At 53.9% G+C, this 12511-nt stretch overlaps 1 protein-coding gene across 2 annotated transcripts in view; it reads left to right on the top strand.

Moving 5' to 3' along the window:
- The window catches only part of LOC128108361 (neuronal vesicle trafficking-associated protein 1), a 21743-nt gene extending 9232 nt beyond the window's left edge, over positions 1-12511 (top strand). For both annotated transcript variants that reach the window (XM_052734804.1, XM_052734803.1), the window contains exons 4-5: positions 4662-4772; positions 10826-12511. In XM_052734804.1, coding sequence (XP_052590764.1) covers positions 4662-4772; positions 10826-11026 — 312 coding nt within the window. In that variant the 3' untranslated portion in view covers positions 11027-12511. The remainder of the gene's footprint in view (positions 1-4661; positions 4773-10825) is intronic.

Genomic DNA, 12511 nt, shown 5'->3' with positions numbered 1-12511 from the left:
GTTGGTGTGATTAGGAGTGGCGCTCCTGCTGTACTTGGTGGGGATCCTGCTGGTTCCTGCCTAGAGGGAAGTGCTGGGAGAAGAGGGTGCCTTGACAGTTGGATGACAATAACCCATACATAAACTGTGACACTAAACTGTGAAAGGCTAAGTGGGCACTGAACAGTAATAGACAACCAAGCTCCATCTAAGCACCAAGGATGCCCCTTTCCTGCTTCACTGGGGTCAACCTGAGCCCCCTCTCCTCTTCATCTTCACTGGGGTGACCCTGAGCCCCCTCCCCTCACTGGGTCACACTCTATGAGTCTGCCCAAGCCAGAGCAGCCCTGGGCAGGAGGTCCCAGGATCTGAGGAGAGTTTTTTTGGAAAGGTACAGACTGTGTCCCTGGGTGAGACTGGGGAGGAGAGGGGGCTCAGGGTGACTCAATTGAACAGGAAAAGGGGCATCCTTGGTGCTTAGACCAAACTCAGACTCTTGCCTCCCTCCTCTGGTCCATTAAAAATAGTGGTAAAATACATACACAAAACTCACCATTTCAAAGTACAGTTTAGTGACATTAAACAGTCAGCAAGTTGCCAACTGTCATACTGTCTAGAACATTTTATTATCTCAGAGGCTGACCCAGACACATCACACAGTGAGTGCCCCACCCCCCAAGGTCCCCAGCAGCCTCTGATCTATTTTCTGCCCCTTTAGATGTCTGTCTTCTGGACATATCACAGAACAGATACACAGATACATGGTGCAGCCTTTCATATCTGACTTTTGCTCAGCATCACATTGTCAACATTCATTTGTTGTAGCATGTATCAGCACTTTGTTCCTTTTGAGGGCCAAGTAATATTCTGTTGTATGGACATACCACATTTTTTTTCTCCACTCAGCCCTTTTTGGACTCCATCTTTTGGCAACTGGGCAGTGTTTCTTTGCATAAACCTTTGTTTGAAGACCTGTTTTTCTTTTCTGTAGGTAAACACACAAGAGTAGGATTGCTGGTTGCCATGGTAATTTTTATATTTTATGTGTTGTAGAACTGCCATTGCTTCCTATATTAGGGCCACCATTTTTCAAGCAGCAGTGACCGGGTTCCAGTGTTGCCTCTGCATTGCCAGCACTTGGTACAGCCATTACAGTGGGCGTGACATGGCTTCTCCTTGTGATATATGTTGCATTTCCCTGATGCTTGGCAACACTGACCTGTTTCCTGGGATCTTGCCACACCAAGGACTGGTCTAGACTCCAACTCCAGTCAGCTGGTTCATGTTTCCACTCCTTCCAGGTCATGATGCTGCAGCCACCATGTTTCTGATACCGCAGTCCTCACTGCTCTTCACCTCCCTTTTCTCACCTCCCAATGAACTCTATCCCTTGGGACCGATGCTCCTCCAGGAGGTCTCCAGAGTAATCAGAGCCGCCTCTGTGTCCTGCCTCTCCTGTGGCACTTCTTACTTGACTGTTCTAAGTGACACCAGGGTGATGCAGTGGAACTGTATGGCTGCTCAGCCAACTCTTGGGATGGACACTTTGGGTAGCTAATGTCAGATCCCCTGAGAAGGTTCCTCATGACTTGGGATTCCTAAGATGGGAGAAAGTAGGACTTTCTGAGTTTGAGGCACTTTGGTCTCAACGGGCCCCTTCATAAAGGAGATGAGAAAAGAAAATGGTGACAAGCTTGGTCTAAAGACAAGTCTAGTCAGTCTGTTCTACTCTCCTTGTTACGTTTTCCCTCCGATTTGACACACATTTGTCTGATTTGAAAACCACAGCAGTAGGTGGGCTTCTCGGCAAGGTCTGCAATTCCAGTCAAGTGTGAGGCTGAGGCAGGAGGACTGCCATTTCATGGCCAGCCTGGGCAACTTAATGAGGCCTTGTCTCAAAATAAAAAACGGGCCCAAGCACTGTATCCCCCGTGTCTGGTAGAGAAATTGGCCCAGAAGGCAGCTCTTTGTAAGTCAACTCGTTTCTGATCAGGGGACTCTCTAGGTTTTGTCCCTGGTTCCAGAGAAGGGTGGGAGTCACCCTGTCTGGAAGCCTGTGGCTCTCTAGGCCTCCCCAGGTCACGAAGGGAAAAGCAACCCTGGGTACAGCTCCATCCTGTGTGAGAACATTTATTTAATAAAACCAAAATGCCAGTACCCTTGCAAGCCATGTTCATGCTGTGTCAGCTGAGTGGACAGTTCTTGGGTTTGCTCTAGGTGCCAGAGGCCTGCTTAGTAAGTACTCATTTGGAGTCAGGCTGTGTGCCAGCCTGCCCTGAGGTGGGGCTCCAGGGCATCTGTGTGCCAGCCTGCCCTGAGGTGGGGCTCCAGGGCATCTGTGTGCCAGCCTGCCCTGAGGTGGGGCTCCAGGGCATCTGTGTGCCAGCCTGCCCTGAGGTGGGGCTCCAGGGCATCTGTGTGCCAGCCTGCCCTGAGGTGGGGCTCCAGGGCATCTGTGTGCCAGCCTGCCCTGTGGAGGGGCTCCAGGGCATCTGTGTGCCAGCCTGCCCTGAGGTGGGGCTCCAGGGCATCTGTGTGCCAGCCTGCCCTGAGGTGGGGCTCCAGGGCATCTGTTCCTTGCCTGCTTCTGCACCTTCACTTACTTCCTGGCTCGAGGTGCCTCTCCCCACATCCCAGTCTCTGTTTTCGGTCCCCGAGTCACCCTGACTCTCTTAAGAGGACATCCCTGAGTGTCATTCGTGAGTCACATCCACCTTTTTCTTGAGACCAGGTTTCATTCTGACCTGGAAATCACTGGTTATACTTTGTTGGGTGGTTATATCCTCCTGTCTATCTCCACAGTACTGGTTGTCCTCTGGCCTCCACACACACAATAAAGAACCAACAACTAGATCTCCAGTGCTGTTTCAGTAACACAAGTTGGACTGAGAACCTTGGAACTTACCAAGGCTCTTGAGATAGCAAAATGAGAAGACACAGCCTGAAGTCTGGGGTACCTGCAGAGGAAGTGGGGGGGGGGGGAACTCTCTTCAAGGGAGGTGAGCCAGGCCTGTGCTCCTTAACACAAGTCCTGTGGCTGCCCCAACAAGGCACCACAAAGGAGGGGAACCCCAGAGGCATGTTCTCAGGTTTCTGGAGGCAAAGGAAGTCTGAAGTTGAAGTGTCTGTGGGCCATGCTGCCTCTGAAGTCCTGTTGTGTTGTGGAGTTATGCCATCGCTGGGGCCGCGTGGCTAGAGAGGCATTCATTATTCCAGCCCGTCTGCATGTGGTGTCTGCTAGTGTGTGTCTCTGCCTCATTTTCTTTTCTTGTAAGGACACTGGTCAGACTTGACAAGCGCCCATGCTAATGACCTCACCTTAAGACAACCCACATGCAAAGGCTTGAACTTCTGATCCTCCTGAAGTGCCTGGGTTACAGGTGTGCAGCACCTCCAGAGCACAGCCCTGTGGGCAGGGATGGTGCGAGAAGAGGCATGTGGCTGGATCCCTGCCAGGCAGTGTTTCTGGGTGAGGTGGCCTGGGTTGAGATCCTGCTCTGCCATCTGTGGGACCCCGAGAAAGCCAAGGAATGGACAGTGGTTCTAAGAGCAGTAATGAGTCTCACTCCCTTGGTGTTCAGTGTTTAGAAGGTTGTCACTCCTGGACCCTCCCACCAGCTCTGGCAGTGGCCTCTCTGGACCTAGCACTGCCAGAGAAGGTGGCTGTCACTGGACATCCTGGATGATACCCCTTCTTTTTCCTACACGTTAGCTCCCTTCTTCATCAAGAGCCACACTCAGTTCCCAGGGCCAGATGTTTATGTGCTTTCTATCTGCTGTAGCTGCCAACAGACTCTCGCCAATGTCACCACTCCCCATGGGTGCCTTGAGCCCTGAGACTGAGACCGCATGGTTCACCGTGTCTGCCCCTGTAGCACGCATGAGCTCTATGCACAACACAGGTTCTTCAGATGGATTGGTGGCAGCGTTAGTGATGGGTCACCTAAGCAGAATAAAGTGGAGCAGAAAGATCCAGAGATGGGGGACAGTTCCTGGCTGCTGGGGTGGGCGGTAGGAAGCCAGCAGTGACTCCCATACTGGTGCCCATGGTACCTGGGCCACATGCTGGCTCCTAGGGTCTGTCCAGGGATCCTGAACCATTCCCATGCTTCTCCACCTCACTCCTCTCTCACCTCATGACATGCTTTTGCCCCTTCCATATTCCCCAACAGCCAGGCAGACATCTCCAGGCCCAAATCTAGCAACATCTTGTGGTGTTTGACCTCTGTTACTTGTACATCTGTGAGCCACGTCTCACCTACACTATCGTAGCTTTGTGCCTACCTAGTGCTGGGCATTCTAATGAGCCGCTTATGCCCTAAGGAAACCCAAACGTAAGTCTCTGTCCTCAGAACACTATAGAGGGCAGAGGTTGAGGACAGAGCTCCTGTTTCTCTTATGTGGTTTCAACATGAGGGTAGCCTGGGGTCCGAGTGACAGTGTCCTCGCACTGAGACCGGTGCCCAGAGAGATCTGTGGAGCAGCTGTTCCCTAGATGACAGGTGCTCAGCTCTGTAAGTCGGGGCCCTGAATGCAGCCCAGCTCCACTTCTCTGTCAAGTGTCCAAGTTGCCTGGGAGCCATGTGGCCATTAGCGAGGCCTTCTTGTGTCTGTGCACAGAGCTTTCCACCTGTCTGTCACCTGTTCCGCAGCCCCATCGTGTCCTCTGCCTCTTCCCACAGGTCTCTGTGCTGGTTCTCTTTGCCCTGGCCTTCCTCACCTGTGTCGTCTTCCTGGTCGTCTACAAGGTGTACAAGTATGACCGCTCCTGCCCTGATGGGTTTGTCTTGAAGGTAAGGCCTTAGCCCCCTGGGGGTGCCTTGGGCCCCCTTCCCTCCACAATCCTAGGGCCCTATAGCAGTAGGGCCTTGGCTGTGTACTGCAGTGGGAGGGTCCTCACTGAAGGCCCTGCCTGGGCAGCCAGGCAAGGAGGCTGAAGGCACCAGAGGGTCACTGTGAAGAGAACCCCTGGCTTATCCCTGGGGAAGAGTCCCCTTGGTGCAGAAGTGCCAGCTGATACTTCCCTCCAGGACCTGGTGGGGGTGGAAGACAGTGATCAAGAGAAAGGCCGTGCCCCAAGCCACACAAAGGGGCCCTCCTGCCTACAGGCTGCTCTTGGGCTCTCCTGCGGGTTCCACCGCAGGGGCCATGTTGGCATCTGGACTTTATGTGCACATGGAAATGTTCTCTCCGCTTCTGTGCCTCCTTCCCACGAGCCTGCTGTTGGCACCGATGCATTTACACCACAGGACGGAGGACCAGAGGACCGAGGAAGCGAAACCGAGGGAGGGAAGATGGGGTGGAGGCAGGAGATGGAGCAGAGCAGAGGTGTGGCCCACTCGCTCCGGGTTTCCATGGCCCCTCACTCGTGTCTGGGTCTGCGCTTTCCAGCTGATGGAAACTGGTCCTGGGCAGGATTTGGCACTGTTGAAGGGGAGATAGAGCAGGCACTGAATGTGTGTGCTAGCCCAAATGGCTCGTGGATCTTTGCTGGCTGGCTGGGTCTGGGTTTTGCTGAGGCAAAACTTCAGTTCCCTGGCAGAGCAAGTTAGAAGAGCTGGGAGTTCACATACCCCAGCCAGGACCTCCTCCTCCTCCATTTACACCACGAGGTCCTTCAGGGCTTCTGACTTTCAGCCCTTCCCTCCTCCTGCAGCGATTGTGGGTACCTGCCACCGTAGACAACTCTGGTTGCTCAGGGTGCTAGGCTACAGTCAGGAGCAACCGATGCAAGGACCGCTTCCTGAAGCCCTTCTGGTTCAAGAAACATGAGGCAGGCAGGCATGTACATACTGAGTGAGGAGGACTTGGCATGGAGTATGCGGGTCTGCCCTTTCTAGAAGGTGGTCCACACTGGGGCAGCTTCTGGAGCAAGCATGGGGCAGAGTAGGAGACGGAGTGCTGAGAGTAGCAGGCAGACTGGGGTGTGCTTGGTGGGAGGGTGGCCCAGGTACAGCCAGGTCGTACACTGCTCAGCACCCTGAGTGCCTAGCAAAGGCCCCAGGAAAAGGAGTGTGATGAGGATAATTCCTTGGGTCACCTGGAAGTTGGGAGAGGCAGGCAGGAGCTGATGGAGGAGGCTGCCACAGTGGGGCTGGAAAGACGGTCTGGATGGCAGACACATGTGAGAGGCAGACCAGGATGGCAGTGGATGGACAGGAAGACTGAATTAAGCAGGCCAGGAGGGACGGAAGGGGAGGACCTGGCCCAAAGCTGGGTGACTCAGAGGCTGATATAGGAAGCAGTGGTGCCTCTGTGAGAAACAGGATAGGCAAGGGACAGCTCCCTACTGCAGCCATTGTTCACAGATGACAGGCCAGCACTCCACTAAACACAGAGCTCTCCTGGGTTTCCTGTCTTGCCCATTGTTTCTGGTCTGGGGCAGGTCCCTGCCCAGCGCAAGAGGCTAAAACTGCTGGCTCCATTTGGCAAACCCAAGTGCTGTGGGAGAAGCTGGTGCAGAGGGGTGATGATGAAGATGAAGGCCGGGATCCAGGCTGAGTTCAGATCAGATTCCTGGCAGTGTGGAGGGGACTCAGGATCTGCATGGATAAAAGGCCCTACAGGGCTTGCAGTCCTCAGCCCCTTGGGAATTCAGAAGCTCATAGGCAGCTCTGCAAGTGCGCTGCTGTGGGCTTGTACAGTTTCCACTAGTGTCCACTTAATGGCGGTGGGAGTTGGTGGTCTGGATGATACAGCTAGGAGGTGTAAGGTGCTGGGTGGGGGAGGCTTTCCTCCTTCCATGCTCAGGCATATGCACATTCCACATCTACTTGAGGGATGGTTGCGAGGGCTGTGACCCATATTCACCCTGGATGCACCCAGAGGGCCTAAGGGGGTGTGTGTCTCCTCCTTTTTACCAATGGGAAACAGGGTTCAGAGGCTCCTGATCATGCCCAAGGTCATGCCCTTCAGTTCCTTCAACTCTTCGGCATACACCTTTTAGAAGCCTCTTTAAGTGTACCAGCTGAGCCCTGGGAATCTGGCTGGATAGGATGCCGGGGGGGGGGGGGGGGGGGGGGGGGTGGGACGGACCCCAGAAGCCTGAGTCCTACCAAGAAGCCCTCTTGCCACAGCCAAATGGCCCAAGCTGAGGAGTGTGTGGAGGCAGGTAAAAGCAGAGTCAGGGTGGTGATGTGTGCCTTCAATCCTTGCCCTCAGATGGAAGCAGCCTGGGCCATAGCTAGACCCTGTCCACACTCTGCAGTGACCTAGCCCAGGCCATATGACAGTCATGCTCCTTCCAAGACACCCCGATAGGTGACCTAGGCTTCGTATTTTATTTCTTTTACCACATGGGTATAGACTGAACACCCGTGCCCCAGCTCCTTCTGCGGTTCGTGACACCATCGACCCCTCAGAGGGCCTCTCAGCGTCTTTTGGTGGCTGTGTTATATGGGAGGTGTCAGACACCACCTGCTGTCCTCTCTCAGCCAGGCGTCTGGAGGGCAGGGCCATGTCCTCGCTGCCCTTAGATGCCCCCCCCCCCCCCCCCCCCCCCCCCCCCCCCCCGCGCCTGCTCCAGGCAGTCGCTGCTCCTCAGGTCCTGGTTGCATGCAAAGCTCTAGCAGGGTCCTGTGCTGGGTGCCAGGCTGCACGGGAGTAAGATGGTAACTGCAGCCTTCCCCCACTTCCCCAAGGAGCCGCGAGGGATACGTGGAGGACAGAGTGAGGGTGGCGGTGCAGGCTAGAGGAGCGTGGTCAGCTGTAGAGTCCTAGCTGGCCCACACAGCCATTTCCTTCTGCGGTGCGGGGGTTCCTTGCACCAAGCTGGCTGTACTCTGGAGGGTTCTTGGAACGTTTCGTCTTTTCTGTTTATCACCTTTGGCCACACCCTGGCTTCTTTCTGAGCTGTCCCACGCTGACTTCTTTCTGAGCTGTCCCACGCTGACTTCTTTCTGAGCTGTCCCACACTGACTTTTACCCTTACAACAAAAGCAGCCAGGCTGTGTGGCACATTCGCCCCATTTTAAAGATGAGGGGACTAAGGCTCTGAAAAGAGCACATGAGATCTCAGCTGGGGCTGGGGCCTGGCCCTAAAGCTAGGCTCTGTCTGTAGCCAGGGCTATCCCCTGAAGTGCTGCACCAAGGGCAGGGTACCTAAGAACCCTCCATTGCTTTGGGCCTCTTCTGAACTAGCTGTCAGCATTCCCGGGAGCCTGCTGGTGTTTCTAAGTTTTACACTTCAGGATCTAGTGAGCTGCTAAGGAGACCCCAGTCTCCACAGGCAAGGGCTGAGCCTTTACATCATTAGCTACCTCCCCAGTGACGGAGGCACTTCTGAGGGGAGAGGCACAAGGGGTGGCAGCCCAGAAAAGAAGATGGCCATGAGGCTGGAGCCACCTGTTCGTATTTTCACAGGCTCCTGAGTGCTCACTGGGCCCTGCCTGCACTGCGCTGTTCTCGTCTTACCATTCATCACCTTCCTAGACCCCACAGTGAGGACCGCAAGCCCTGCATGCTGGCCGCTCTACCAGGATTCTTTATTTACCGCCATCCTCCCCTCCTGGAGAGGCCAGTCGACCCTGCTGAGTGACCAGCAGGGCTAAGTTAACCAGCACCCATGGCTTAGGCTCTGTGTGGGTTCTTAGGCACCTGCTGACCACTGCCCACAGTCCGGGCCCTGTACCTGGAGCAGGCTCTGTGTGGGAGGGGTCCTTAGGAGAGAGGGCTCACTCTGAAAGAGCAGGACCCACCCCCCCAAGTAGCTTCCAGATCTGCCCACATGGCTGCTCTCCATGCTCCAGCCTCCTTTCTCCATCAGCATACTTGATGCTCAGCCCTGTTACACCAAGCAGCAGCAGCAGCAGCAGCAGCAGAGCAACGTCAAGTGAGGCAGGCTTCAGAGGGTGAGAGTACATCCCAGCTGCAGTGGCCTTTGGCTGAGCAAGACCGAACACCTGGGAGGCCAGGGTAACGGCTTGTCTTCCTCTTTTGGGAAAGGGTCTCCCCCTGACCCTGGCACCAGGGATTACTGGAGTGCCATCCTCTCATGCTCCCACTGTGCAGGCCCGAGCCACCCTGAGTGCTGTACCCCTACCTCTGAGGGTTGTGGGGGGGGGGGCAGGAAAACCAGGAAGCATAGGTGGTTAAGCTGAGTTGGCCTGCACTCCTGAGGCCATGTGTGCCAAGGCAGGGACTTAATAGTACTATCTGGACCGTACATGCCAGTGGCTGATACTGGAAAACACCAAGTTGGACCCACTGTCCTCGGGATGGAGACAATGGAAAGGTCTGTTTCATAGTCTGTATGTCCTTGAGCTGGGTGGGGAATCAGGGATCGACCCCCTGGAAGGGTAGCCCAGTGTGTGGTGGTGGACGACGCTGACTGGAGGTCCCAGCTGCAACTGTGTTCTCATGCTTGGGTGGTTCTCAAATCTGCTTCAGCAAGCTTCTTCACCTCTCTGGACTCCACTTTCCCACCTATAAAATGGACTGAGTGGCATGAACCTCACAGTGAGAGAATTGGCCTGAAAAGCACAGACCTGGCGTAGGCAAGAGGGAAGCCTGCATGTGGGTGCACACTGCTGTCCGCTTCTTTCAGGGAAGAGGGAGGGAAGAAGGCTTGAGAGCCACAGGACATTCTCTAGGGTAGGGAACCCAATTGGATTGCCCTATGAACCTGCCCTTGGCGTTCAGACTCAGCCGAGAGGAAGTTCCCAGGAGCTCCTCCTCCCTGATATCTTGGGCTACCTGCCCACTACACTGGAGAGCTAGCCTGGGGTTGAGGATGGAGACACTAGGTCATCCAAGAGAACAACTGAGCATTGTGTCATAGGGTGAAAACCGGAAGGGCTCTCTTCTAACAGGAGTGGGTCTTGGACTGTGGCCTTGGCTGGGATGCTGGACTCACACTCCTCAGGGAGACACTTGAAATACAGATGGACTCAGCACAGATCTGCTAAGCCACTCTGGGCTCCACCCAGAGATGAATATATGGGTTTAAAACTCCCAGATAATGGGTGGTCACCGAGGGCTCCACCTCTGACTCAACTGTGGGGTCTCACGTTCCTATCCCAGCAGGCTTGGTGATAGCATGCTTCGGGTGGCTAGCCACAAGTAACAGTCACTTCAACAGGGTGGGAAGCTTACTGCTGGTCTCAGAGTCCAAACTGGAAGGTAGTACAAGGACTCACTCATCTGGAGCTCTGGCTCCATCTTTCCCTGCCCCGTGGCTCTTGAGGTTTTGTTCTCTGGGCAGTCGGAGCCGGTTGAGAAGGGGAGATGTGGACACTGGAGGGACACAGCTGCTCTCTGGGAGCCAGCCCCAGAGCTGCTTGTTACAACCGTTCAGATTCTCTTGGCTCGAGGTTAGTCACGGCCTTAAAGGGCTCTAGGCAGGTTAGTCACCGGCTGCCACACCAGCCGCACGGCTCAGCTCAGAGGATAACTTGCAGGAGCTGGTTCTCTCCTCCTACCATGCAGGTCCTGGGGATTGAACTAGTGTTGGCAACATCTTTACCCACTGAGCCAATTCACTGGCCCCCAAGAAAGCCTTCCTTGGTGCTCCTCCTCTTATTTCAGGTGGATTGTCTGTAGACATGTCAAAAGTGTCCTTGCTTCTAATAGATGAATAGCCAAGGTCAATCAGCCAATTAGAGACTTGGTGAAGGGAGGCACGCGGCCTGTTCCCCCTAACCTGGGAGCCCAGGTGCCCGTTGCAGCACAGCCAATCTTTAAGACGGCTATGCCCTCGCAGGGCAGGCCCCTTCATCTGTCCATTGTTAGTGTTTGTTTAGCATTTATTCCTGTAAGCTCAGGGAAGATGCTTAGGGGCCATTGCGGGGATACTCACTGCAGACACACGCTGGCACCCCCTGTATCTCCACGGCCTCCTGTCTTACAGAACACCCAGTGCATTCCAGAAGGCTTGGAGAGCTACTACACGGAGCAAGACTCCAGTGCCCGGGAGAAATTTTACACTGTTATAAACCACTACAACCTGGCCAAGCAGAGTATCACACGCTCCGTGTCACCATGGATGTCAGTTCTGTCAGAAGAGAAGCTGTCGGAACAGGAGACCGAAGCTGCGGAGAAGTCAGCTTAGCGAGCTGGGCGGGTTCCTTACAATGTGTCACTTGAAGGCAACAAAGGGACTTTGAGGGACATTTCATTAAATATAATTACCGATAATTTAGAGGTTACTCATTTACGGTGCAATTGCTTCTGTTTGCTAATGCTGCTTTGCAAATAAAACTTGCTGCGGACCACCCACAGGCATAGAAACCAGCGCATCTCAGCATTGCTTAGAGAGCTTGAGGCCACTGTCCATGCTGAGGAGTCTTCATTCAGCTCCTTCACTGGGATTCACTGGATGCCGTCCAAAGAGAACTGACACTGGCTATGCCAGGGGTCTGGCCATCAGAGCAGTGCGTTTGGTGGGTTTCTTTTTTCTTTTATGCCCCTTTGCTATCTGCAGACCTCCCTCCATAGCCATATCTAGAGTGATCCCGTGCTTTGCTGGCAGCAGTGCCAGCTGCCAAGATGCACTGTTAAGTGGCACAGAGAAGGGAAGTGTGCGCTACAATGCAGCCCCGCCAGCCCCTGCCAGGGCACTTCTGGGAGGTTCTCTTTGGTATGTGCACTAAGCAGAGTACAAGGATGGGGTGGGAGGAGCTGGCTCTGGGCCAAGGGTTGCAGAGCCTGTTTTCCTGTGGGTGGGCGGGCTGTCTGCTGGTGATGTGCTAGATAGGAAGAAGCCCCACCGGCCCTTTTCTTTCCTGTTATGAATATGTTTGCACGTACAGCCCTGTAATGCAGGCCATTTTGGTTTTTCGTTTTATTAGCTGGGTGGGCAAAGTGAAAATGTAATTTTGGGTAAGCCAAGGCTATTTAGCTTTTAATCTGTGAACAGATGTGACTCCTGTGCTGTGAGAAAGGGGCAGGATGGCTGGTGGGGGGCTGATGTGGCACCTTGCAAAGAGAATATTTGAGTCCACAATCTTTGTAAGAAAAGTATGTTTATGTTTCAATCTGAATCTTGACATTAAAGTATATGTTTACAAAATCACCAGTAGGTAAACTAAATGTGTAAGACAATTAAATAGAAAAAGCTATTCATGGTTGTTTTCTTCCGTGTTCTCAGACTGTGTTGTTTCCAGTGGGCATGTCAGAAGTTTTAATGTTCCTTAGTAGGTCAGAAATAAATGGCAAATAGTTGGAGATCCTTTGTGAACAAGCACAGTGACCACCGTCAGCTACACTGTTGTTTCCTGAGGTGTGCTACTGAGACAAAATACTTTACTGTTGGAGTGTTCCGAAACAAAGACCCTGAGCTCAGCACAGGGTGGGGGTGGGGGATCCACACAGTCACATGTTTGAAGGGCGTTGGGAAGCTGTGAGGAATGCATGAAGAGCAATAAGCGTGCCAAAGCTTGTCCTGCACAGGATCTGACTCAGCGACCACGGAGTCGAGCAGTAGCAGCAGCAGCAGCAGCAGCAGCAGCAGCAGCAGCAGCACCTCACCCACTGTCAATCCCCCAATGTAACTTCTCACGTTCACTCAGCAAATAAAGAGCTCGTGGGTACCTGA

The sequence above is a fragment of the Peromyscus californicus genome, unplaced genomic scaffold, assembly GCF_007827085.1.
Source record: "Peromyscus californicus insignis strain IS unplaced genomic scaffold, ASM782708v3 Scaffold_13__1_contigs__length_99412109, whole genome shotgun sequence".
Lineage (NCBI taxonomy): Eukaryota > Metazoa > Chordata > Mammalia > Rodentia > Cricetidae > Peromyscus > Peromyscus californicus.
This window is presented reverse-complemented; position numbering and strand designations above follow the sequence as displayed.